General features: G+C 41.6%; 1 protein-coding gene across 1 annotated transcript; it reads right to left on the bottom strand.

Annotated features, from left to right (window-relative positions):
- Positions 1-199: 199 nt before the first annotated feature.
- On the bottom strand, positions 200-13,008 carry LOC140710398 (uncharacterized protein C9orf85-like). The gene is made up of 3 exons (XM_073011961.1): positions 12,959-13,008; positions 9,842-9,912; positions 200-2,705 (listed from the first exon to the last, which is right to left on the bottom strand). Exons 1-3 carry the CDS (start codon positions 13,006-13,008, stop codon positions 2,491-2,493), a joined length of 336 nt encoding a protein of 111 aa, XP_072868062.1. The 3' UTR covers positions 200-2,490.
- Between the last annotated feature and the right edge of the window lie 13,468 nt (positions 13,009-26,476).

Below are 26,476 nucleotides of genomic sequence, written 5' to 3'. Positions count from 1 at the left end.
GTTTATCCATCTATTTACATAATAATCTCTCTGTCTTATCATGTTCTAGGTAGTCTCTTGGCTGAATTTTTTAAAATCCTGAGAACTTCCATCTTTTTGTACGGAAATTCAATATGTTAATATTTATATGTATTTTGATTATTGATACATGGTTCATGTTGTGCTTTCTATTTATCTTTTTTTTTTTTTTTTTTTTTTTTTGAGTCGGAGTCTCACTTTGTCAACCAGACTGGAGTGCAGTGATGCGATCTTGGCTCACTACAACCTCCACCTCCCAGGTTCAAGCAATCCTCCTTCAGCCAGTTATCATTCTTTAACTTTGATTCTTTATTCTTCTTTTCTACTTTCTATTAGGTTTAGCTAGTCTTTTTCTTTCTTTTCTTTTTCACTCTGTTGCCCAGGCTGAAGTGGTGCACTGGCATGATCTCAGCTCACTGCAGCCTCCACCTCCCGGGTTCAAGGGATCCTCCTGCCTCAGCCTCCCGAGTAGTTGGGATTAAAAGTGTGCACCATCACACCCAGCTAATTTTTGTATTTTTGGTAGAGATGGGGTTTTGCCATGTTGGTCAGGCTGGTCTTTAACTCCTGACCTCAAGTGACCTGCCCTCCTCAGCCTCCCAAAATGCTGGGATTACAGGTGTAAGCCACCTTACCCAGTCGTTTTTAATTTATTCTCCCCTTTTCTTCATACTGGAAGTTAGAAGGTAGGATTAAAATTTAAAAGATCCCCGGGAGAAACAAAAAGCCCAGGATTCCATACTACTTTTTCAGACTGAGGAGTTGGACTTTTCTACTTCCCTCTTCATGGCAGTAGTAGCTCTTCAAGGGTTTTCCTCCAACGACACCTCCTGGGTCTCCAGAGCCTGTGTCTCAGGAAGTTCAGGCAGTTCTCTTTTGCAGCTTCTGAACCTAAGCAGAGAAGGTGGCCCAGGGCCTGGGTCCCCCAGGCCCAAAAGCCAGGAGTCAATATGAGCAGCAAGGGCATCCAAGGAGAATTCTGCACAAGAACCACTGAGCCCATCAGCTGAGTTGGGGTCAAGTCAGATTGAACCCACTGTGGCTTTGTTTTCTCTCTTTATTCTAAAACCTTTTTCTTCCTTTTGCTTCAGCTGTTTATTTAAAAATTATTTTTTACTGCATTTTGCCAATATTTCTATGTGTAGGTACCAATCTACTATACTCTAAAAAGCTGTGGGAGTTAATTTACTTATCTTACAGACTGTTTACAAGTTCCAAGTCTCACCTTCCACCTCACATCTTTTTGTTTTTGTCTGCTTTCCTCTGTTTCCATCTAGTTCACTTACAAGTAGACTTTTTTTTTTTTTTGAGACGGAGTTTTGCTCTTGTCACCCAGGCTAGAATGCAGTGCGCAATCTCAGCTCACTGCAGCCTCTGTCTCCTGGGTTCAAGCGATTCTCCTGCCTCAGCCTCCTGAGTAGGTGGAATTACAGGTACCTGCCACTACACTACACCCGGCTAATTTTTGTATTTTTAATGGAGACAGGATTTCACCATGTTGGCAAGGCTGGTCTCGAACTCCTGACCTCAAGTGATTCACCCACCTCAGCCTTCCAAAGTGCTGGGATTGCAGGTGTGAGCCACCACACCCAGCCTAGATTCTTTTTCTCTGTCTCGCTCCTCTGTATTGATGATTCATTTTGAAGTTCTGAGTGGCTGTCGTTCTGGCCTCCCCTCAAATCCCTTTGCCTCTCAGGTTAGGGAGGTAAGACCTCCTCTTCACACAGGCTCCTGGACCCCATGCTCTGCTCACAGCCAGAGTCCAGGTAAGAAAGCTGGCCATAGTTCTCTGTGCTGTAGTTCCTGGGTGTGTTGCCTTTCCCCCATCCTTCAGCAGTTTCTAATATGATGGACTTGACAGGTCTCAGCCTTCCTGGCTGGACACACCCCTGGCTATGATAGAAACATGCCCAGCTGGAAGCAGCTGACATGCCCAGAGCTTCCAGCAATGGGCTTTCCAATACAACATGTTGGGGCCCTTATTTCCTGTCACTTCTTTTTGGCTGGGTGGCTCCCTCTAGCCACAGGCATTCCCTGGGCAGCTGTCAGAGTTAACATCTGAGCCTGGCCAGCACTAATGCAGCTGTGGGCTCTGGCATTGCTGCTCTTGAGTAAATTCCCCAGTGAGCCCACAGTGCTGCCTTTACATCTCTGTTGGGTGCAATTCTCTTCAAAGAAGGCCAGCTTCCTAGGTGCAAGCCCTATGCAGTCATACTGGGACCCGCCCTCAGACCTTGTACTTGGATTCATGCTCTGGTGTTGATAGCTTGAAATTCAAAATAATTTGTGAATAAAGTTTTGCTTTTTACTGGGCTCCATAAATTATGTAGCCTCTCCTTAGGAGAAACAGAGAAGAATACTACTGGCACTTGGGGAAGTGGGTGGGGTTTATTGACTAACCCAGTGTCTTGGGAGTGCAGAGCAACGGCCATTATAAGTAATTGTTTTTTCTTCTGGGAAGCTCCCACCCATCTATAAAAGCATTTTAGGCCAGGAGCAGTGTCTCAAGCCTGTAATCCCAGCGCTTTGGGAGGTCAATGTGGACCTTGGGGTCAGGAGTTCAAGACCAGCCTGGCAAACATGGTGAAACCACATCGCTACTAAAAATACAAAACTTAACTGGGCTTGGTGGCGGGCGCCTGTAATCCCAGCTACTCCGGAGTCTGAGGCTGGAGAATTGCTTGAACCTGGTAGGTGGATGTTGCAGAGACGTGAGACTGCTCTGCTGCACTCCATCCAGAACAATAGAGTGAGACTCCATTGCCAAAAGGAAAAGCGTTTTCATGCCTTAGAAAAGGGAAAAGGGTAAAGGGTAGACAGCCTCTAGAATAACTGTCTGATATAACTTTCTGTGATGCTGCTAATATTTTATATATTTCATGTCCAATATAGTGGCCACTATCCCCATGTGGCTTCCGAAAACTTGAATTGTAGCTAGTATGATGGAGGACCTGAATTTAAAAATCTTAATTATTTAAAAATTAAAATTACATAGACATATGGAGCTAGTACCATTTTGCACAGCATAACTCTAAAACAACAAGGTAATTTCTGACCTTTGTGCTTTGATTATTGTTCATACTGATCTATAGCAAGACTTAGGCTTTGTCCAGAAAGGATTTTTAAATTCAGATTTAAGGCATACCATGAACTAAGATGGGGCCCTCAACTCTTAGTGTTTTTTTCTTAAGAATAAAGAAGATAACCTTACCACCTAGGAAAGCTAGGTCACAATATGCATTGCTCTACCCTGGAAGGGAGATAGTACATGGGTGAATGAGTTGCCCAAAGACTGCCCCTTCCAGTTCCAAGGAATTATGGAAGAAATGAGGAAGACAAAGAAGAAATGAGAAGGCCAGAAGCCAGAGTCTTGGCAAGGAGTGATGGTGAGGAGGTGGTATAGTAGGCGAGTTGATAGATGAGCTTGAGCCTGGATGTTGTACAAGTGATCCAGCAAGTCCCATGTGTTCTGATGAGACACAGAAGTTTTGAGAGCACAGAGGTACACCAGAGAGAGGGCTCTGGTCAAAACAAAGAGGTACCTGAGTAAAAACTTTGAGATGACCAGAACCACAGATTCCAGAGGGAATTACTTTACCTCAAAAAGCCAAACCAGAAAAATCAACCTTCAGTGATCACCAGTCCAGTAAACAGAAAATCTAGCCCTTCACCTTTGATCAGTAAGAATTCAGATAACATCTCTGCTGTGTGGCTCATCTAAATTCTTACAGACCCCACTGAACAGAGACAGAGTCACTAACTTGGAGGAGAACAAAGAGATGGAGAGAAAATGTAAAGACCATAGTTTACCTAAAGAAACTAAAGATAATTTACATAAAGAAGGCATCTGAATCATTGAGCTGAACTAAGTTTAACTGAAGGGGATAAATTTAGGGTTCTTTTTCCCAATTCCCTGTGGATGAGTAGATGAGTTATGGAGAAATATAGAAGCTACATTTTCCTTGCACATCTGAGTACAGAGTGAATGAATTTGTGACCCCACTACAAATATGTTTGGCTTCCTGCCAAGCCAGTGATGGACAGCGATTCTATTTACAAGGCTTTCGCGGGGGTGGAAAATGTGTGGGGAAAGGGAGGATGCTAACTTCATGTACTGAGTCTGGGAGCAGCAACACCAGCACCATGATGAATTGGCCACTTAACCCACAGATGCCCTCTCTTTAAAGGCACTAGCAACCTCACGTGGGAAGTGCATTTTGAGTGTATCTGGCAGGGAGTTTTTCTCTTATCCTCTGCCTGGATAGGGAGGAGGTTGTAGATAACCCAGCTTACTTCTCCGAGAGCTTTGACATCAATGGGATAGCGGGTATCTGGCAGATTATGGTGTCATTTTGGTTGTGCGGGCCCTAGTCATCTTCTCATGCAGGATCAAGGAGGCACGAGCTACTTGGACGAAATCCTAATATACGAATCTGAATCTAACATGTTGTGTGTCCTTTGTCCATACAGTCCTCTGTAGTCCTCTGTGGGCTATACCACCACCTGCAGGCCAACCCTGAAAAGTACATGTCCAAGAGAATGGAAGAATTGCTGGGCTGTATTCTGTCCGGTCAAGATATCTGCAATATCTTGGGCACTTCAAGTGTTTGTAGTCCCAGAGGAAGAGCCCACATGATTTATCAAATATATTTATCAATTCCTGGAATTCATTAGACAATTCCCTATGCATTTCTTTTCATGGTCTGTTGTAATAATTGATGTGCTTAAAAGGGATGGAGGCTTTTCTTGGTTCTCAGATGCAAATGCAGTCTCCTAACAAGCCTTACTTAAGTTACTTCAACCTTCCCCTGACCACCTGACCCAGCCCAGTCCACATGAATGTCTCCATCCACTGAGATGAGCAATATGTAGTGCTTGGAAGACCCAGCCCTGAAGTCTCCACCCCTGGGTTTCCTTCTCTAGGAAACTGGCTTTTGAAAGAGTATAATTGCTCCTCTTCCTTGGGATTAAGAATCACTTGTCATAGAGCTGGAGTGGCTAAATTAGATGCAGAAACTCAGTTTGCACCAGAGTCACCTTCCTCAAGCACTTTGGGTTTACCATTTCATACCCAATCCTGGGAGCCATAGACACATGAGGGAAGACTACAGCACCAATCCTGGAAATCATCTGCTGGCAATTTTGAAGATAGCCTGGCCATCAGTAATGGAGGTAGTCGGGTCTGGCAGGGGCCCACACAATTGGATTTTTATGATATGTGAGTGTAAGAGGAATAGAGTGGTCAAGAATGAGCCTCAAACCTACATCCTAAGCTGCTGGATGAATGGTAAAGCCAGGAGCTGCAGCGTATGAAACTGTAAGAAAAACAGGTTTGGGAGATAAGACCAAGTACTATTTTGAAAATGTTCAATTTGAAATGCTTATTAGACATCTAATGGAAATGTCAAGTAGGTGGCAGAATATGTTAAGGCTGGAGCTCAGGGGAAATGTCAGGGCTAGAGAATATAGATCTGGGAGTTATTGACAGAGAGATAGAAATTAAAGCCATGGGACTGGATAAGATCTCCTATAAAGTGAATGAGTGTATTTAAAGAACAGAAGATGTTTAAAGAAATTTTAAAATGAGGAATAAGAGGAAGGATACAGCAGACTCAGAAGAAGCCAATCTGGGACACAGGAGGAAAACCGAGACAGTGCGTTGACTCAGAATCCAAGTGGTTCACCAAGTCAGATCAAATCCACTGAGAGGTCGAGTAATAGAAGGGCTGGGAAATTGTTCAAAGGATTTAAGACATGTGGAGCTCACTGGTGATCCTGAGAAAAATGACTTTGGTGCAATCATAGGGAAGAAGACATGATTGGAGGAGAATGAAAGATCATGAAATGAGGAAGTGGAGAGACACTGAGTTTGACAACTTGCTTTAGAAATAATGATGTAAGGAGGCCTGAGAAGCAGGAGGGAGTAGTTGAAGGAGGGTGTAATTCTAGGGAGGACAGGTTTTTTAAAGACAGGAGATATTATATCGTGCGTATATGCTACGGGAATGATCAAATAGAGAGTGGAGATGTAGAGATGGTGGAGACGGTGAGTGATGAAAAGAGCAAAGCCTTTGAATAGATGACGGGGAATCCAGGGCTTAAGTCACAAGGTCTGTGAGGACTGAGAGTCCAGTACAGTTTTTCCATCACCAAGGAAGGAAAGGCAAAACTTAATGAGAACGATGATGGGAAATGTTAATGTTGTCTTCTGCTTGTTTCTATTTTCTTAGTAAAAGCAGAGATGAGGTCTGTTTCAGCCAGCTCATGCTAGTTCAGTTCACTGCCCTAGACCCAGAGCCCAGTAATTTACCCTGACAACTGAGTTAGAAGAGCCCACGCATCTTGCAAAAGGTTCTGGATTTTCAGAAGTACCACTGCCAGATCTGGTACCTGTCCTTGAGAAAGGATGTCCGCTAGAGAAGCGAACACATGAAATGCCCCCACCTCAACTAAGAACCCACCTAAACATGTTAAGACTTTGTAGCCACCCAGTGAAAAACACCACCCAATGGAGTGCGATGTGGAAGAAGAGCCAGACCTGGTTAGAGCCTCCTCCCCCATCAGGCTAAGGCTGCTGGCATCCTATAAAAACAGTAAGAAAACTACCTTAAATATATATTTTTTTACCTTCTCCCTCTATACCGTGTTCTAAACTTGCTTGCTCACAATGGATTTTCCGTTTGTCCTCATATTTGGATGGATACTCTGTCTCTACCCAACCTTTTAGAAAAGATGGTTCTTCGGTACTGCCCAAGTGGTTTTAAATTCAGCTTCTCCCTAGAATGCTTCCGCTGAATCTCTACCTCTTCAGCTCCAATGAGCCTCAGACGTGTCTCAGGCTCCCAGCTACCACATTTCTTCCCAGCCTGCGTAGGCCCCCACTTCTCAGGGATGAAGGTCCTCACACATATGAGAAACCATTCTCAGGGATGAAGGTCCTCACACATATGAGAAACCATGTAAAGTAGATTTTAGAAGGATAACACAGTGTAACCATGTTATTCAAAGCAGCAGCAGAAGCAACAGGGCTTTCTGAGCAGGGCTTCGCTATTCAGCCTTCTTTATCTTTCTCTAGCCATTAAAAATGCCTTCTAAAGGAATAACACACCCCTTGGGAAAATGAGCGAAAGTACAAATGAATTAGGGTTTGGAGAAGATGAGGATAAAGAAGGTTGCTTCCCCATGGAAGACCACACACACGCACACACGCTTTGATTACTACACATAGTAACTACACGTATTGTAGCTTACAGATGAATGAAAAACAAATTTGAATGTCTTTTTCAAAGCAAAATTTTTATAATAAAACACAAAGAGATATATTAATATAAAAATAAAACATACATGATGGCACATAAATATTCTAATTAGGTAAATAAGCTTTCTTCAACCAAACATTTGTAGAGAGGTGTTTGTGCCCTGTATTTGAATCAAAGTATCTAAGTAAAGGTACTTCTAATTAAATAGGAGTCAGGGTGAATATTTATTTTCTCACATAATATGTGACTAAATGAATGAGGCTGTTTTGTTTTTGTTTTCTAAATAACCCTTATATTGGAAGCCTAGTTTGTCAGGTGCTATGACTCTGATTTTGGAACTTCTTGTTAGGAACTACCTTCAGAGCTCTTTTGATGAATAGGGTGACTGATTATTTCTCTTTTCCAGAATGTGGGGCTATAGAACTGGGACAGTCTTAGGCAAATCTTCTTGATTTACCTGGAACTGAGGGAGATGTCCAGTCCTAAAACTGGTAAAGTTCCAGGCAAAATGGATTAAGTTTGGTCACCCTATTCACAAACCACACAAGAACTACCAGCTCATTGCTTTAGAGTCATACAGTGTTACTCAGTTTGATCTCCTCCTTATTTTTAAAACTGGCCCTTAATGTCCTTTGGCTGGTTCAAAGGCCAAATGTGTTTCCCCGCAAACAACTTTGTAACAACGTACAGAAGAGCCTGAATTCGGAAGGCAATTTTACTAACTTTCCTTTCTTCCTCCCTCCCTTCCTTTCTTCCCTTCCTCTTTCCCTCCTTTTCATTCTTACCTTCCCATATCCGAGTCACAGTATTTACAAGTATGTTGTATGAGTGGTGGATATGATAAAGACTTCTTTACCAAACTTCAGTCAGGTTCCCCTGAACCCTCTTCTCGACTAGGCCTCTCCCCGGTCCCCATCCTGTCTTTGGTCTGCCTAACTTAGTTTTAGGAAGAGTCCTGCCAAGTCAGTTTATTGAGAATACCTTCCCTTGATGCCTGATCACCCCTGGTATCCGATGAAATTCATTTTATCCTGTCTCCTACCCAGTTTGGGAATCCCTCAAACCTCAACTTGTAGCTCAGTACATTATCCCTTCCCCTTACTTTTAGCTGCTTAACACATTTTATGGTAATCACTAATTCATCACATGGAACTGAATAAGAACCATTTAATATGATTATCTTCTCCATTAAAGCTGTCATCATAATTAGAGCTGCAGTGAACTGTTTGCCAGGAATTATAACTTCTGCCAAGAAAAACTTGGGTGTCATTTTAGAAAAATTCTTAGGTGGGGGAGGAGGAGATCAGGGCCATCTGTGTGAGGATCCAAAGCTGAATAATGATAGGCAAAGCCCCTTTCTCCTGTTCTCTGCCAAACTCTGGCCAGCCCTCCAACTGGACCCTGCCAAAGACTTTAACATGAACTAGCTTTCAAGGTAGTCCAAGAAGCACACCCTCTCAGGGGAAGAAAGCCTTTGGAAAAGGCAGCAACAAATAAACATTAGGCCTCTGTGCATAAGGCTTTCTAAAAGTTGTTCCAAATGGTTTTGTTTGCTACCCCACTGTTTCCAGGGCAACCACCTAAGCCAGGACAGAAGTAGAAGGAGACATGAGGCTAGAATGGGACCACCCACTGCAATTCTCATTTTATCCTGATGGCAAGAACCTTTATATCGACTCAAAGTGTTTGTCAGGCCTCTCGCTGTGAATCACTGGAATAACATTTTGCCCTGATGGAAGTGTGTCACAGGCTGCTGCTCCCACATCCCCCCATACTGAGGTGTTTTTAAATGGAATCAAATATCCCAGGGGAATTTTCTCTGCACTACTAGCATTGCTTTGTCGCACATTTTTAGATTACACACTGTAAATTATAGCTGAAAAAATACATTATGCTAATTTCCTCCTGCATGTCTTTGAGTTATTTTTAGGGAAAGTGTCTTTGGAATTCAGCTTCTCAGGTAAATGTTTAAAATGAAGAGAATAATAAGACTAAGGCAGAGGGATGCTCCAGGCTCAGACTGCAGCTGCATCATAGTCTGGCACTTTGTAATGAGCACAACTTGTGTGTCCAGCACGGATTTTAACTGCCAATAGTGGAAGAAGCCCTGGACTGGGCATCAGTAGATTTGGGTGTGCATACTGGTTATGCAACTTTTTGGATATGTGACTTTGGAGGAATTTGTATCATGTTCCTAAGTCTTGACTTCCTCATCTATGGAGTGAGTGTGTTCAGTGAGATCTCTAGAGTACTTTTCACTTCTCATACTCCATGGCACTGTGTGCTAAACTAAGTGAAAGGACCTCAAATCACATGAGCAGATTATGTTGACTATCTTTAAAAAGAATGAACAAACTCAGATCAGGCCCCAGTGGCTCATGTCTGTAATCCTAGCACTTTGGAAGGCCAAGGTGGGTGGATCACTTGAGGTCAGGAATTGGAGACCAGCCTGGCCAACACAGCAAAACCCCATCTCTACTAAAAATACAACAATTAGCTGGGCTTGGTGGTGCGCACCTGTAATCCCAGCTACTCAGGAGGCTGAGGCAGGAGAATCGCTGAACCCAGGAGGCAGAGGTTGCAGTGAGCCAAGATCACGCCACTGCACTCCAGCCTAGGCGAAGAGTGAGACTGTCTAAAAAAAAAAAAAAAAAAGAATGAAGAAACTCAATTTGTGAGCCTTATAAAATTAAGCAGCACAAAATACTTCAGCCTGCATTCTTCAGGATCTCTTACTGCACTGAGGTTTTTGGTTTTTTCACGTGGTGTGCTAGATCTCTCCCATTTGCCCTTTAGATCCATGTTCCATCTTTCTCCACCCTGGCAGACTGTCCTATGAGGACTACAGCACGGGCTTGTGTCCTGTGGCTTCCAGGTGAGCTCAGCAAATGTGCAGGAGATTGAAAAAACAGTTGAGTGTGAGGTTGCTCCCTCCCTGCGCCTTGCCTGTGAGGTTGCCATGACTGCATTCCACAACCAGAGGTCACAGCTCCAGTAAAGCACCCTCTCTACCTGGCTGTCTTCAGGTTTCCATAATAGATTCCTCCACTTGTTGCTTCAGGTCTAGGGGCACCGTATGACCCCTGTGGTTCTCTATGCGCAGTCTATATTTTTAAAAACTCGTTTAGGCTGGGCATGGTGACTCACGTCTGTAATCCCACCACTTTGGGAGGCCAAGGTGGGAAGAATGTGAGACCAGCCAAGGCACATAGCGAGACCTCGTCTCTAAAAAAGTAAATAAATAGAAATAAAAAATAAAAATAAGTAAAAACGAGTCTTTATTTATTTATTTATTTATATTTTAAAGAGGATCTCACTCTGTCACCCAGGCTGGAGTGCAGTGGCGCAATCTTGGCTCACTGCAACCTCTGCCTCCGGGGTTCAAGTGATTCTCCTGCCTCGGCCTCTCGAGTAGCTGGGATTACAGGTGCCCACCACCACGCCTGGGTAATTTTTTTTTTCTTTTTTTTTTTGAGTAGAGACAGGGTTTCGCCATGTTGGCCAGGCTGGTCTCAAACTCCTGGCCTCAAGTGATCTGCCCGCCTTGGCCTCCCAAAGTGCTAGGGTTACAGGCATGAGTCACCGCATCCGGCCAAAATTAGTCTTTATTAAAGTCTCCTCAGAGTTTCCATTGTGAATGAGCCTTCTGTTTCCTGCCGGTACGCTGACTGATACACCCAGTTTCTGGAGATTACAGGTGTGGCAAGAGCACAAAGTCCCCGGTGCTTATTATTGAAATACATAAATTTACCTTGAATGCATGCTTTTTTTTCCTCTTTAATTGCAGCTCAGAAAAGATAAGAATCTCTGTGTACTGCTGCTTGGTTATGTAGTACTTGACCTCTATCCATGCTCGTATTAAACAAGATTCAGAAACAGGTAATGGAAACCATTCTAGTAGTTTTAGCAAGAAAGGATTGGCTACAGGAAATCCCATGCCCACAGTTACAGGGACTGGAGGAGTGGGCTGTGGGCTGGATTCCAGAACAACACTACAGAGCTGACCTGTCTAGAGAACTATCTCTGCAATAATCTGGAAGCTGCGAATCAGAAAACCACTATACTACTCACCAGATCCAAGATCACACTACCTTGCCACAATTTGGGAATCAGAAAGTTGTGGCCTCAACTGTTGGCCCCAAACCATACTGTAACTGATTCGTACCATCAAAATGAAGGCCTGGGCACTGCCTTCCTTCCTACTTGACTCAGTGCTAACTTAAATTTTCACACAAGTACATCTTATTGGTGGATCCTAACCATATTCCTAGCTGCGTGAAAGTCTGAGGAATGTCACTTTTAGTTTTCTAGCCTCTGCAGTATAGGAAGGCACTCTATAAGAAGGGTAGAATGAATTCTGCGCAAGCCTGTCTACTCTGCCACAAAATTATTTCAAAAACATGAACTTTGGAGATTTAAAAAAGAGCAAAATTCAAATCTTTACTCTAGGATTTATTAACTACATGATCTTGGACAGGATGAACTTAATATTACTGAGCCAATTTTTCCTCTGTACAATGGAAGTATAATGTCTACCTCGCAGAATTGCCATTCATTCATTTATATGTCTATCAAGTTTTTACTGATTTTTACATTAGTACCAGAAGTTTTAGTTGAAAGTGACAAAAACTAACTGGTTGATTAAGCCAAAAAGAAAACTATTAAAGGATATTTGGTAGGTCACAGAATTGCCAGGAGGGCTAGAGAGCCAGGCTCAAGGATGAACTTCCAGGATACCACCACAAACAGTTGTCAGGATTAGCCTGAAGACGCTGCTACTGTCTTCACCTCCTAGCATTCAATGCTACATTTTGCACTGCCAGCAGGAACTTTATTGACACAAGCACTACTGCCAGCCCTGTTATAGGAACTCAATAATGCCACCTCTGAAGGCCAAGTGGTAGTGGTGTCACTCTCACTGGCAAAAATGGATTCCATGTGGCATTTCTTTCTCACATTGCTCTCATCTCAAAGAAATTTCACAAGGATGTCTGATGGGGCCTGAGTCACATGCTTGGGCCCAGCTAGCTACAAGGGGGGTGAAGAAAGCATAATTTCTGATGTCTAATTTGGGGAGAAAAGAAACTTCCTAACCAAAAGGAGAGCCTTCACAGGTGCTGAGCTCCAGACAAATAGACTACACCTACTCCAAATGGCTAAGCAAAAAGGATATTTATTGGCTCTCATTTTCTCTTTCTTACTCTTGTTCTCACTTTGCTTTCGCTTCCCCAAGCTTCCTTTTCAGGCAGTCTCTCCCTGGTGGCAGGATAGTCCCTGAGAGCTGCAAACGTACATCCTACCGGCCAAGCAATCCCTTGGAAAGTATGTGTCTTTCCCAATCATTCCTTCAAAACTGTGGCTGACTCTATTCATCTGACTTGGATCACGTAAGCTTTCCTAATTCATTCACTGAGCCGAGAAGATGGAATAAATTTACACACCAATTTTGGGTTACATGCCAACCAAGCTGTAGAGGTATAGGTTTAGCCCTTCTAGAACTGTTTGGCTCAAGCATCAGGGAAGAAAGCTTTTATAAAGGAAACCTGGGATACTGGCAGGTGAAAACAATTATTGTCCACTATAATCTCCTGAGCTGTTTGATGTCCGTACGCACACTCTCCTTCTCATACATGCAGCATCATAATTGTTATCACCTGCAATGGTGCAACTCTTTTACATACATCTCAAAACTCCCTCCTTCTGCAGGTGCTAGGCCAGTTACTGCATCCATCTCTCAGCAACATGCATTATTCTCAGGTTGGTCCAGAATAGCTCCTTGTGTATTGGCAACCTGAGGTTAAATGATAAATTCTACAATGGTAGAAATAGGTCAAGTTATCTTAATTAAAGAAAAAAAAAAAAACTCACATGGAAAAGGGAAGGGGAAGAAACAGCTTAGAGTGGTCATTGACCAACAGAATTTGTCACATCCTGCTTCTCAGGAATATAAAGTGCTCTCTGCTCCACTGACAGAGTGGATATATTGGTCAGCAAAAGTAGTTGATTCTGGTTCTCTCCTCTGGGAGAAGAGTCAGTGTCTAGTATCCACTGTGGCCACCTCTGAAAAAGACAATGGAGAGGATCATTTGTGAGGGTTAAACTAATTTAGAACACACTTTTCATTGAGAAGAGTTCAGGGGCCTGGAGATTACCTTAGGTTGGTAAGTGTTTATCCAGAAATAACAATTTTCTTAGAAACCTAGTAGGCTCTCCGTGCACATCCAACACTAGGATGTCCTCTTTCATAGCAACAGGCCTTAGAGCTCTGCCCTTCCCTCTAGCTCTCAGCCCCAAAGCCTTCATTTTTTAACATTTCCTGGGGGCAATGACAAACAATAGCTTGAGTCAAAAGAGAGAAAACCAATCTCAGCTCCAACATCCCATGTATTTCAGTGGTTGGGCTATAAAGTGATGACTAAGTGAAGTCTTATCAGTCAAGGCCAAGAAGGAGGTGCTTAGTAGAGCTTTTCCAGGGGCCTTTTTTTTTTTTTTTTTTTTTTTTTTTATCTCCTCTTAAGTTTTCGGAATCTTAAGACGTTACTTCCACTAACTTTATCTCAGGGGAGATAATTCAGCTCAAGATTATCTGACTACTATCCCTCTTTGATCACAGGCCACAATTAGAAGGGGCTTCCCTTAGCAGTTTCTGTTCTCTCTCTCTCTGCTTTCTGATGAGCCAGTTGTCTCTTACTTGTAGTAACTTATCTTGGGCTAAGAAAAAGTATCCAACCTGATCCAACGAGCTGACATTTTTCTACTGATTCCCAAATCTCCACCTGGACAGACACATTGCCTGAGTTTCCAGATACAACGTGCTTATGAAGATAGGCATTTTCCCAGCCAGAGAAGGGGAGGTCCACACTGTCTCCTGCCTCACTATGACCCTTCCAACTTCACATTGTCATTCTAAGTGTCAGTTGTAACTGCTATGTCCAGGAATCAATTTCTACTTCAGTCTATTTCTGTTTCTGCACAAAAGAAACTCACTCTGGCTATCTTAAGCTAAACAAGAAATGTGCTCAAGGATGTGGACTAGCACAAAGAATTAAAAGAAATGCTAAGTAAGCACCAGGCTGTGAAAAGGCCAGGAGTCAAAACAGCTCTAAGTATCCAGATAGCAGCGACTAAAGGTCAGTCTCTTTTCATGGCACTGTTAGCAGGATAAATGACCTCTGTCATTTTCTATCTCTACGTTACTCTACTTGAGATTTAATTTTTGGGAGACAGAGTCTGAATGGCATTCTTGGGTCACACATATACTCACCTCTTGAGGGTAGGGCAGAACATTTTGAACGATTGCCTCACCAAGACTAGCAAAAAGATTGTTTCAAGGTGTTTTCACCAGAAAAAGATGGAGTGAATGCCAGGCAGGCAAAACTCAAAGATGGTCAATATTTGCTATGTGCTAAGCACCGTTCTAGTCTATCTGGATCCAAAGATAAATAATGATGGCTAACATTTATTAATCATTTGCTAGGTGCCAGGAACTTTCTATGTATTATTTTAGATAATCTTTTTAATAAATAGCATAAAGTAGATACTTTTTTTTTTTTTTTTTTTTGAGACTGAGTCTCACTCTGTCACCCAGCCTGGAGTGCAGTGGCGTGATCTTGGCTCACTGCAATCTCTGCCTCCCAGGTTCAAGCGATTCTCCTGCCTCAGACCCCCGAGAAGCTAGATTACAAGCGTGTGCCACCATGCCCAGCAAATTTTTGCATTTTTAGTAGAGATGGGATTTCACCATGTTGGCCAAGCTGGTCTTGAACTCCTGACTTCAGGTGATCCACCTGCCTCGGCCTCCCAAAGTGTTGGGATTACAGGCGTGAGCCACTGCACCTGGCCACAGAGTAGATAACTCTTATGTCTTAGTGATGCAGGATTTTTTACTCCTTAGCTTGGCTAGATCTGGGTTTTTGTGTCACAACCGGGAAACATTAGTCACACAGACATCAAAGAGTGAATGGAGTATAATTTATTAAGCAAAAAGGAAAGCTCTCAGCAAAAAGAGGGGTCCTGAAAGCAGGTTGCCGGTTGCCCACTCTTCACAGTTGAATACAATGGCTTCTGTATATCTGCTGATGGGGCTGGGTTCCTGTATTAGTCCATTTTCATGCTGCCGATAAAGACATACCCAAGACTTGGCAATTTACAAAAGAAAGAGGTTTATTGGACTTAAAGATCCATGTGGCTGGGGAGGCCTCACAATCATGGTGGAAAGGCACATCTCACATGGCAGCAGACAAAAGAAGAGCACTTGTGCAGGGAAATTCCCCTATTTAAAACCATCAGATCTTGTGAGACTTATTCACTATCATGAGACCAGCACAGGAAAGACCCGCCCCCATGATTCAATCACCTCCCACCAGGTCCCTCCCACAACACATCATCATTCAAGATGAGACTTGGGTGGGGACACAGCCAAACCATATCAGTTCCCTATTTGTGTAACATATGAATTCCTGGTGGCTCCACCCCATCCTTCCAGTGCACTTGCGGGGCACTTAGCCTGAGCCCCTCCACACTGATTTATTTTTTTCCCTTAGTGTGCATGTGCTAAGGGACAGAATTTTTCACCATGGGCATGTTTAGGCAAGCCCCCTGTGCAAAATGACCTTGGTGGGTCGGAGGTTCTCTGGGGACCCTCTCCTATCTGTCTAGGATAGTTCTCCACCTCCTGCCCCTATCATTAGGTCAGTGTCATAGGTTTAATTGTGTCTACCCTAAATGCATATGTTAAAGTGCTAACCCTGCTATATCAGAATGTAGTTTTATTTGGAAACAGTCATTGCAGATGTAATTAGTTAAGAGGAGGTTATTAGAGAGGACCCCAATCCCATATGACTGGCATCCTTACAAAAAGGGGAAGTTTGTATACAGCAAGATGCACACAGTGAGAACACCATGTGAAGATGAAGGCAAAGAGTGAAGTGATGCTCCTACAAGCCATGGAATGCCAAGATTGTCAGCAAACCACCAGAAAGGAAAGGCAAAGCATGGAAGACATCCTTCAGAATGAGCCAACCCTGTTAACACCTTGATCATGGATCTCTAGCCCCAGAACTGTGAGACAATAAATTTCTCTTGTTTCTACCACCCAGCTTGTGGTACTTCGTTATGGCAGCCCTTGAAACTAATGCAGCTGGGTTCCCTAGAAGCAGAGCCTGAGATGAGCTTATTATCCAAGAGTGCAATCATAGGAGTACCTTTCTAGGCTTCTCCTGTATTTTCCAAAATGGCCACAACATTATTTCTGGTCCCATATACTCCACTAGAATATTGCCACTCCTTCCTCAACAAGAGGAGTTTTTAAATTTGAGTGGGCCTTGTGACTGTCTTTACTGATAGAATAAAGTAGAAATAACACTGTGTGGCTTCCAAGTTTAAGTCACAGGAAGCAATTTAGCTATCATCAGGCTCTTTGGCAGGGTACTGTCTCTTAGAACCCAGCCATCATGCTATGAGGAAGCTAAAACTAGCCCATGCAAAGAAATCACAGGGAGAAGGACCGAGGTCCCCAGTGAATGATGAGGGATGAGACCTCAGATGATTCCCATCCCCAACCTTTGTCTTCCATCTCACAAATCTTTTAACACAGAGACAAGCCACTACCTCAAAGTTCCTGACCCACAGAATCCATGAGCCTAATGAATGGCTGTTTTAAACCACTAAGTTTTCGGGTAATTTATTTTGCAGCCATAGTAACTGGAACAGTTTTTTATCTGGAAGTGGGGTATTGTAATACAAATCTAAAAATATGGTAGTGGCTTTGGGGAAGAAGGTGGAAGTTGGAAGGACCATGAAGATACTGGTAAAAGAGTCTGATGGTTCTCAAGAAGGCTTGTAGAGAGAGCTTAAGGTAAAGTAAGAAAAAGTTCTTGGAAATTGGAGGAAGATCTTTGTTATTTAGTGGCAGAATGTTTAGCAACACAGGGACCTGTAATAAAGTAGAAAGCAGAAATTATACCCAATGAACTGAATTATCTAGCTAAGGAGATTCACTGCAAGAATGTTGAAGGTGCCCTCTGGCTACTTCTTCTTGTTTATGGTTAAAGATGAGAAGAAAGAAATAAGATGAACACAAAATTGAATTTGAAAATAAAACTGTCACTTCTAGGCTCTGTAAGACTGTCAATTAAGGAAAATGCTTCAAGACAAAGATGAAATCCAGGTAAGAACAATTAGATCCATTGATATGATCTCAGAAAAATCTCAAGTGATTCCTCAGAGAACAATTTAGTTAGATAAAAGATCCCCTAAGGATCTTAAGGGCATATCCCACAGGTCATCTTTATCAAAAAAGGGCTTCTAAGAATCTTAAAGATGTTGTTCCTTGGGAGCTTAATAGGAAGACCAAGGTAGAGAAGGGCTTATCTTAAAGGAGACCTTTGGGTAAGAATTCCATTTAATGGAGTGGATTATAATATAATTCATTAAAAACTCAAAGATTTTTAAAAAGTTATATCAACTTGGACTGAAAGATATAGAAAGTACAAAATGAAATCCAAATTTCTGTGGGCAGAAACAGGCTGCAAAAATTGTTCAGCCATAAACATGGACTATTTTCCATGGAAAATGAAGAGGGTAGAGCCAAGAGCCAAAGTGAATTGTTCCCAGGCAGTAGAATTGATCCTTTAATCAAGGAACTGGCAACATATGTCCAGCTAGATTTCAAAATTGCTGTGGACCAGTGAATCCTGTGTGTATCAATTTTCTTCCTTTTTAAAAAGCAGTGTTCATAGCAGTATATTATACCTGTTCAAGTACTGCATGTTGGGAATGTGCAAGAGAGAAGTTTTGTTTCTTTAGTTCATAGGTCTACAGATCAAAAGGAAATGTTCCCAATAGGAAGTGCACTGTTCTGGGGTGAAGCCCTCAGAGGGATATCATTTTGAATTATCTTTTTGCCTTCCCCTTAGGGGCTCTTCCTTTTAATTCTACATATTGAGATACCTCTCATCCTTCAAAGAATTCAAGATGTGCTGGGAAAATAATTGTGTAGCAGACTCTGATACTTCTCTTCCAGTGTCCATTCTCCTCTTTTTCAGTAAAAGAACCTTTGAATTCTAGCTAAACACATGTCTGCCAGGAATAAAGAGTGCATTTTCCAGCTTCCCTTGCAGCTAGGCCTGGGCATTTGTTTGAGTTATTGTCAATGGGATGCCACTTTCAGAGAGTATATCTAAAATAAGGATTATGCCCTTGGTTGTATTTTCTCCTTCCTGCTGGTGGGAATGCAGATGCAAAGACCAGCTCTATTCAGCAGTCACATTGGATCATGTCTATACAGTCATACCCTAGGGTTGATAAAGAACAAAGCAGGAAGGATCCTGAGTCCCTGCCAAATTGGTATTTTATACGAGGGAATAAAATCTTGAGTGTTAAAACCACTATAAAATTGGGGTTTCTGTCCCATGCTATACCATCTCATCCTCACAAATAAGATGTCATAGATGGTAGAATTATGGCTCTCTGAGAGCAGGGACCTTGTCTGCCTTAGTCATGGCTATGTCTCCAGCATCTAGAATTATGCATGGTGCATTATTTATAAAGAAATGAGTGAATAAAATATTATGATAATTAAGAATGAAGAACCAACACAAAAAACTGAGACCAGCATTTCCCACGTCCAATGTTTCTTTTTGTTTTAGGTGTAGTTAAATATACATAACATAAAATTTACCATTTTAACTGATTTGTTCAGTTGTGGTAAAATATACATAACATAAAATGCACAGTCTTAACTGTTTTTAAATGTATAGTTCAACGATATTAAGTACATTCACATTGTTGAGCAACCATCACTACCATCCATCTCTAACGTTTTTCATCTTCCATTTTTCATCATCATCCTGAAAACTTCTTTCATCTTCCAAAACTGAAACTCCATATCCTTAAACAATAACTCCTGTGGCCTCCTCCCTTAGCCCCTATCACCATTCTGTTTTCTGTCTATATGGATTTGACAAATCTATGTACCTCATATAATTGGAATTATATGATATTTATCTTTTTGTGACTGGCTTATTCCACTTAACATAATTCTTTAAGATTCATTCACGTTGTAGCATATGTCAAAATGTCCTTCTTTTTTAAGGCTGAAAAATACTCCATTGTATGTATATATAACATTTTGTTTGTCTGTCTATCTGTCAATGGGTTGCTTCCACCTTTTGGAGATTGTGAATAATGCTGCTATCAACAGGGGTGTACAGAAAAGGTTTTTATTATTTACTATCTTTTGAGACAAGGTCTTGTTCTGCTGCCCAAGCTGGAGTCCAGTGGCATGATCTTGGCTCACTGCAATCTCTGTCTCCAGGACTCAAGTGATCTTCCTACCTCAGCCTCCCGAGTGGCTGGGACTACAAGTGTCTGCCACCATGCCCAGCTACTTTTTGTATTTTTTGTAGAGATGGGGTTTTGCTATGTTGCCCAGGCTGGTCTCGAACTCCTGAGCTCAAGCAATCCACCTCCCAAAGTGCTGGGATTATAGGTGTGTGCCACCACACCAGGCCAGAAAATATTTTCAAAGATTTCAGATTTCTTAGGTGTTCTAATTTACTGACTCAAATCTTGGAAGTGGGAGAGGCAGGGTGGGGAGCAATTTGGAAGATGTATTTTAAGTGTTTTCCAGGTGATTTGGAGTACAGATAGTATAGTCCTCGAATTGACAATTGGAAGTCACTGATACCACACAGTGAGTACTACTTGTACTAGTCTACAGATATAGAAAAAACAGAACAATCAGGTTATGGAGTGAGAGCTCTTTGTGTTGTTGAAAATGAAGGAGAACTTGAATTTGACACAAATGAGAAGGGAGGGCATTTCAGGTTGGAGAAAAAAATTAATGTAGAGATATAAGCATTCTGATTTTAAAGTAGTTCCCACTTATCAGTGGTTTTGCTTTCTGTGGTTTCAGTTACCCACAATCAACTGTGGTCTGAAAACATTAAATAGAAAATACCAGAAATAAATAATTCCTAAGTTTTCTATAGCATTCCATTCTGAGTTTTGTGATGAAATCTCACACTGCTCTGCTGCACGCTGCCTGTGACACGACTCATCCTTTTGTTCAGTGTATTCACGCTGAATATGCTGCCTGCCCATTTGTTATTTGGTAGCTTTTTGGTAAATGAGATCAACTTTCATGGTATCACAGTGCTTGTGTTCAAGTAACCCTTATTTTACTCACTGATGGCCCTAAAGTGCAAGAGTGGTGATGATGGTGGATATTCCAAAGAGGATCCATAAAATGCTTTCTTTAAGTGAAAAAGTGTAAGTTCTCCACTTAAAAAAGAAAGAAAAATAATTACGTACTGAGATTACTAAGATCTACAGTAAGAATGAATCCTCTATCTGTGAAATTGTGGAGAAGGAAAAAGAAATTCATGCATAGTACACTTGCGTGTTTAGTACTATCTGTGGCTTCAGGCATCCACTGGAGGTCTTAGAACGTATCCCCCACGGTAAGGGGGATACTGCATTTTTCTAGGTGTCTCTAATTGTGCTGTCACAGCTCTTTCCAAGTCTAGACTCATGATATATATATATTTTGTTCAACTATTATTGAAAACAACTAAGTATCGTTCCACTAAGGATAGAATAAATTTTGTTGTATTTATGAAACTTTCATTAGAGCAACAACATTGTTAGTTTAGCCTTCCTATACATATGTGTTTTTTCCTCTGGAGTGAGGATAGAACAGCAAGGGGAAAAAAAAAAAAACTGATTCAATAATATGACCTCTTTAAACTGAAATTCATCTAAAATGGTCTTTTGACCATGATGGACTGCGTAAGTTGTAATATAACAAAATCATTTCAAAATCTTTTTTCCAATAGCTGCACGTGTATATTATTTGATCCAACATTGAAACGAAATTGCAAACATTTTAACAGCTTCTTTGTTGCAGCTCTGAATCAGAAGGGGAACCTTGCCAGAAATTCTGTTTTGTTTTGTTTCCCCCCCACCCCAAATCATTCCATCCACTTCTAAATTAATGCATTGGTTGTATTCTGCCCCCTTTGGTTGAATTACATTAAAGACAAATTTATTCTTTAACCTTCTACACTAAAAAGATGTTAATTCAACTATTTATTTTGTAGATAAAATAATATGTGTTTCTGATACCTCTGTTTTTAAATTTTCCCATTTTTATAAGTTGCTTGGATGTGACCAGGAAAATTCCTCCTATGATGGCTTAAAATAAATTTTATTAACCTATTTTCATTTTGTGAGTGAACCAGTGATATTTACTATGACTTTCTTCTTCCTTTCAAGTATAATTCAAATTGTTATTTAATAGTGTTTTGTTAACTGAAACTTACGGAGAGTTTCTCACATGTAACTTAGAGTTAAGTGAGAGAGACAGACATTTATGAAATAATCTCACAAATAATATTTTATAAGTACCAAAATTGAATCTTTCCTGGACTTTAAGAGTGAATATTAAGGGGATTTTGTCTGTTTAAGGGGTCATGAAAGGAATTTGAGCTGAGAGTTAAAGCATAAGTAAGATAAAATGCATAATATTGGGTGTGTGGGAGGCCAGGAAGGTTTCAGGAAGAGGGAAGGGCATGAACAATAGTTAAAAGTAGGCCTCTGTGGCTAGAGCTCAGGCAGCAAATGCAAATGAGCTTCAGGCTATATTAAGAACTTTGCCTTTATTCTATCTGCAATAATACATTAGCTTGGATGGATATTAGCTAAGAATCTTTCGGTTACCAGTAATAGAAAATTCAATCCAGCCTGCCTTCATAAAATAAAGAAAGGAAGAAAAAGAACCATTGGCTTATGTTATGGTAAAGTCCAGAGTTCAGATCCCACTCTAAGGACAAGTTTTATTCATAGGGTGATTATCTTTTCCTGCCCCAGTTTTGGCTCTCTGGGATCCCATGACTCTACCCTTATCCTTTATCTTCAGTCTGGCTCCTATCGTGGTCCCAAGAACTAGTCAATCTTTCTGATTGGATTTGCTTAAATCATATGCCCACTCTGAAGCCAGTCTTTGGCTAGGGGAACGCTGTGCTCTACGTGGTTTAGGTATGGGTTAAGTGCCCTTCCCTAACATTATCTCTGTGGCTAGGGAAGCCAATTAGGGCATCCATAACTCTGGGGCTGGAGGTGGGGGTAATCCCACCGCCTTGTGGAGGGGTGCTTTCCTAAAGTAAACTTAGGGTGTTACTATCATAAGGAGGGTAGAAATTTTCTGGACAGACATTATCAGATGTCCAGCATAGTTTGGAGATTTTTAAGGAGATTGAGAAAGGAGGAAGTAATATAAACAGATCTGCATTAATGACAACAACAAAACAAGATGGGCTTTGGAGTAGAAAATGGTCTGAAATGGCTTGGAGGGGATCAAGACTGCATGCAGGGAAGAACAGTTAGTAGGTTAGAGTAGTAATCCAGTGTGATGATAGCCTGGACAAAGGAAGTCACAGCAGAATTTGAAATAAGCAGAGAGATTTAAGAGACATGTAGAAGATGAAATGGATGCAACTCAGTGACTCATTGGATTTGAAGGAAATGAAGACAAAGAAGTTATTAAAGATAACCCCTAGGTTTCTGTCTTACACATAAATTGGATAAATGGCCATGACATTATACTGATAAGGAGTACTAAAAGACCAGGTTTGGGAGTTATGGTTTCAGTTTCAGATAAATTTTCGTTCCTTTTGAAACCAGCCAGAAGACACTTAGATTGTTTTGGTTTACTCAGGTACATTTATTAAAGGATTTGGAACAAATCACCTTTCACGCTTGGCTAAATTTCCCTAAATCTTCTCCTTTCAGGAAGAAATAGCTTCCCATTCTACATAACCTCCAGGAAGAAGTATTGACATTTCTTCCATTTTTTTTTTTATTAATTGCATAAAGAGAAAAGAAATAATCTCTTTTCTTTCTGAAATCCCCTTCAGCTGGATACACTCTAATCTCTATTAACAGAATCCTCTAGTGTACAAGGGATGCTGCTGCAGGCTCCTAGACATCTAGCACGTGATTGGGAGACACAAAGACACACACTCATGGCTTCTATTGATGTTCATGTTCTTTTCTTTCTCTCTTTCTCTTTCCTTCCCTCCCTCCCTCCCTCCCTCCCTTCCTTCCTTCCTTCCTCTTTCTCTCTTTCTCTTTCCCTCCCTCCCTCGCTTCCTTCCTTCCTTCCTTCCTTCCTTCCTTCCTCTTTCTGTCTTTCTTTTTCCCTCCCTTCTTCCCTCCCTCCCTCCCTCCCTTCCTTCCTTCCTTCCTTCCTTCCTTCCTTCCTCTTGCTGTCTTTCTTTTTCCCTCCCTTCTTCCCTCCCTCCCTTCCTTCCTTCCTTCCTTCCTTCCTTCCTTCCTTCCTTCCTTCCTTCCTTCCTTCCTTCCTTCCTTCTTTCTTTCCTTCCTTCCTTCCTTCCTTCCTCCCTCTTTCTCTTTCTTTTTTGATCTCACTCTCTCACCCAGGCTGGAATGTAGTGGCTCTAGTGATCCTGCCTCAGCCTCCTGAGTTGCAGGACACAGGCACACTCCATCACACTGGGATAATTTCAAAACTTTTTGTAGATCAAGGGTCTCACTGTGTTGTCCAGGCTGGTCTCAAACTCCTGGTCTCAGGTTATATTCCAGCCTCAGCCTCCCAAAATGTTGGGTTTACAGGTACTATCGATGTTCTAATATGCTGTAAGAACTGAGATGCTGGTGAGGTGTTTGCAGGGGAAGGGCTTCAATTTTAAAATGTATTCCTGTCAGTTTTAGAGTTAGTTTTTCAAGTTGCGCATATAGTATCTTGTTTGGTTGCAAGTGATAAAAACCAAACTAAAAATAACTGAAAATTAAAAGGAAATTTATTGGCTCTTATAAAATACAAGGTGATGGTGGCTTGGAGAACTCTGGAGACAGAAAACATTACTAGATCTTCCTCTCTCTCTCTCCAGGCTGTATTTTCCTATGTGTTTCTTTCAACCACATCTACTGAAGACAGCCTTTTCTTTTTGTTGTGTGGTAGGAATGAGATGTGAGGGGTAGGCTAACAAATTCACACATTAACACAGCTTGGCAAACTCAGGAGATTAAAAGAGCTTTCCTCTCCATAGCCCCTTTATAAAACTCAAGGGCAGAAGTTTTATCTGGGTAGGTCATGTGCCAAACCCCAGGAAGATAAGGAATTATGATTGACCACTTGTGGGGACTATATACCTTCTTGGGGGCAGGGACAGAAACCCAGGAATCAAAGGACAAGTAGTTTTCCAAAGGATGTGTGCATGTTTGTGGGGAAAGGAAGTTAGGAGAAGGGACACAGAAACCATAAGAAGATAGAAAGGGATGCTGAGTACAAAAATAATAACAATAATTGGTCCTTCTAGTTACAAAGTATGAAAATTTCTTCAAGTGTTTGCTCCATGGAGGGGAAAAAGACTTTTTCATAGCTTTTCATAGCTAAGACTTGCCAAGTAGTCCTAAACCCAGGTAAATCCACATCTACCATTAAAATACTCCTCCCATTTGTTCATTAGACAAATATTAACTGAGTGTTTCTACTTTGTGCAGAGCTTTACTTTAGCTGCAATACAGGAAGCAAAATATAGTGCCTCCCGAGTTATAGTTTAGTGTCAAGGAAGAGAAATTCTCAAACTCAAGTAAGTGGAATTGGGAATGCTGGTGTTCATTATTGTTAGGGTACATATAAAGCTATAGAATGAAAGAATCTCATGGAAATAAAAGGAGCTGTAATAGGGCACAGTCTTATCAGGATTAGGATAGAGGGTTGTTCTGCATCCGAAGAGTGATACCTCTGGGCAGGAATTTTTTTGTATCTTTCCTTTAGCGTTTCACCAAATATGTGGTTCGAATAGTGATGACCTATCTGTTTCTCTCTGTCCAGCTAAAAAAGGTTTTTTAAAAAATACATATATACCAGAGAGAATGTCTGTTTGGCTTTACTAATAACCATTGTGACAGCTGAGCCGTATCTTAAGTTGGTTTCCCACAGACCCTAAGTTGGAGGCAAGGATTTAAGAGCTGGGAGTTAATTTGGAAGATAGTTCCTGGAAGCACTTTTAACGGAATGGGAAATTGAGACAAGGAAGGGAAGGAAGCTCATCACTGAGCTACTGCTGTAGGCAACTGGATTTTCATCCCATTGGGAGACTCTGGGAGACAGTGTAGAATATTTCTCAGAGTTATCCCAGTTGAGAGGCAAAGAAGTTGGGTATTTCCCCTCCAACTCCCATCTGTCAGTGGCTGAAAGCTAATTCCAGGGGCATTAACGTTCATGTCCATCTAGCATATCCATTTCCCTCAAGTGGGAACAACAGCAAGATGCTGTCAGCATAAATTGGATCAGGGAGGATGGGAGGGGACACAGGCAGGGAACCAACAGCATCTGTGATAGAGAAAACCCTATTCCTGTCAAATCATAGGTTGATGGCCTTTGGGTCAGTGTCTAATCAGCTTTGGCTCTTGTAGGAATTGTACTTTAAACAGAATCTAAGACTCCCTTTTCAGGAGGACTGTGAACCATGGCAGGAACGGTTGATTAACATGTCTAATACAAGGTGATAGAAATTTGAAGATAGTGGCTGGGCACTGTGGCTCACGCCTATAATCCCAGCACTTTGGGAGGCTGAAGTGGGCGGATCACCTAACGTTAGGAGTTCAAGACGAGCCTGGCCAACATGGCAAAACCCCATCTCTACTAAAACTGCAAAAATTAGCAGGGCGTGGTGGCACATGCCTGTAATCCGAGCTACTTGGGAGGCTGAGGCACGAGAATTGCTTGAACCCGGGAGGCAGTGGTTGCAGTGAGCCGAGATCGCACCACTGCACTCCAGCCTAGCAACACAGTGAGATTCTGTCTCGAAAAAAATGTTCATCATGAAGGCCTGAAAACAGCAATATCCCAATAGTAATAAGCACATTTAGCATCCAGATCTTGTTGGTTTTTTTTTTCCTTCATTAAAAGCAACAAGGCAGAGTTGAGGCAGGGAAAGTACAAGATGAGCCTGGAATATCTTGTCGTTGGGTCAGAAAGTAAGGACATGCTCAGAGAAAGATGAGGATGTTAAAAGAACAGAAAAGCCATATTTTGGAGGCTCTCACTGGCCAAAATTTGGGACAGTTTGGTCATCAAAATAAATAACATGGATTATAAAATTGAATTAAATATGAATTTATGAATCTATACTGACATAAATAAATAAATAAATAAATGTAGAGAGAGT

The sequence above is a fragment of the Chlorocebus sabaeus genome, chromosome 26, assembly GCF_047675955.1.
Source record: "Chlorocebus sabaeus isolate Y175 chromosome 26, mChlSab1.0.hap1, whole genome shotgun sequence".
In the NCBI taxonomy this organism is placed as follows: Eukaryota; Metazoa; Chordata; class Mammalia; order Primates; family Cercopithecidae; genus Chlorocebus; species Chlorocebus sabaeus.
Note: the sequence above shows the minus strand (reverse complement) of the source record. Positions and strands in the feature narration are given on the sequence as shown.

Bases quoted from the DNA above. Each gene is read 5' to 3' on its own strand.
- LOC140710398 (XM_073011961.1), bottom strand. From the start codon at position 13,008: ATGGATGCAGTAACTGGCCTAGCACCTGCAGAAGGAGGGAGTTTTGAG. The intron at 9,913-12,958 runs GTATGTAAAAGA...TTTTTTTTTTAG, and splicing joins GAAGGAGGGAGTTTTGAGAT to ACAGTCTCACTCTTCGCCTA. The intron at 2,706-9,841 runs GTTCAGCGATTC...TCCACCTACCAG, and splicing joins CTGCAACCTCTGCCTCCTGG to GTTCAAGCAATTCTCCAGCC.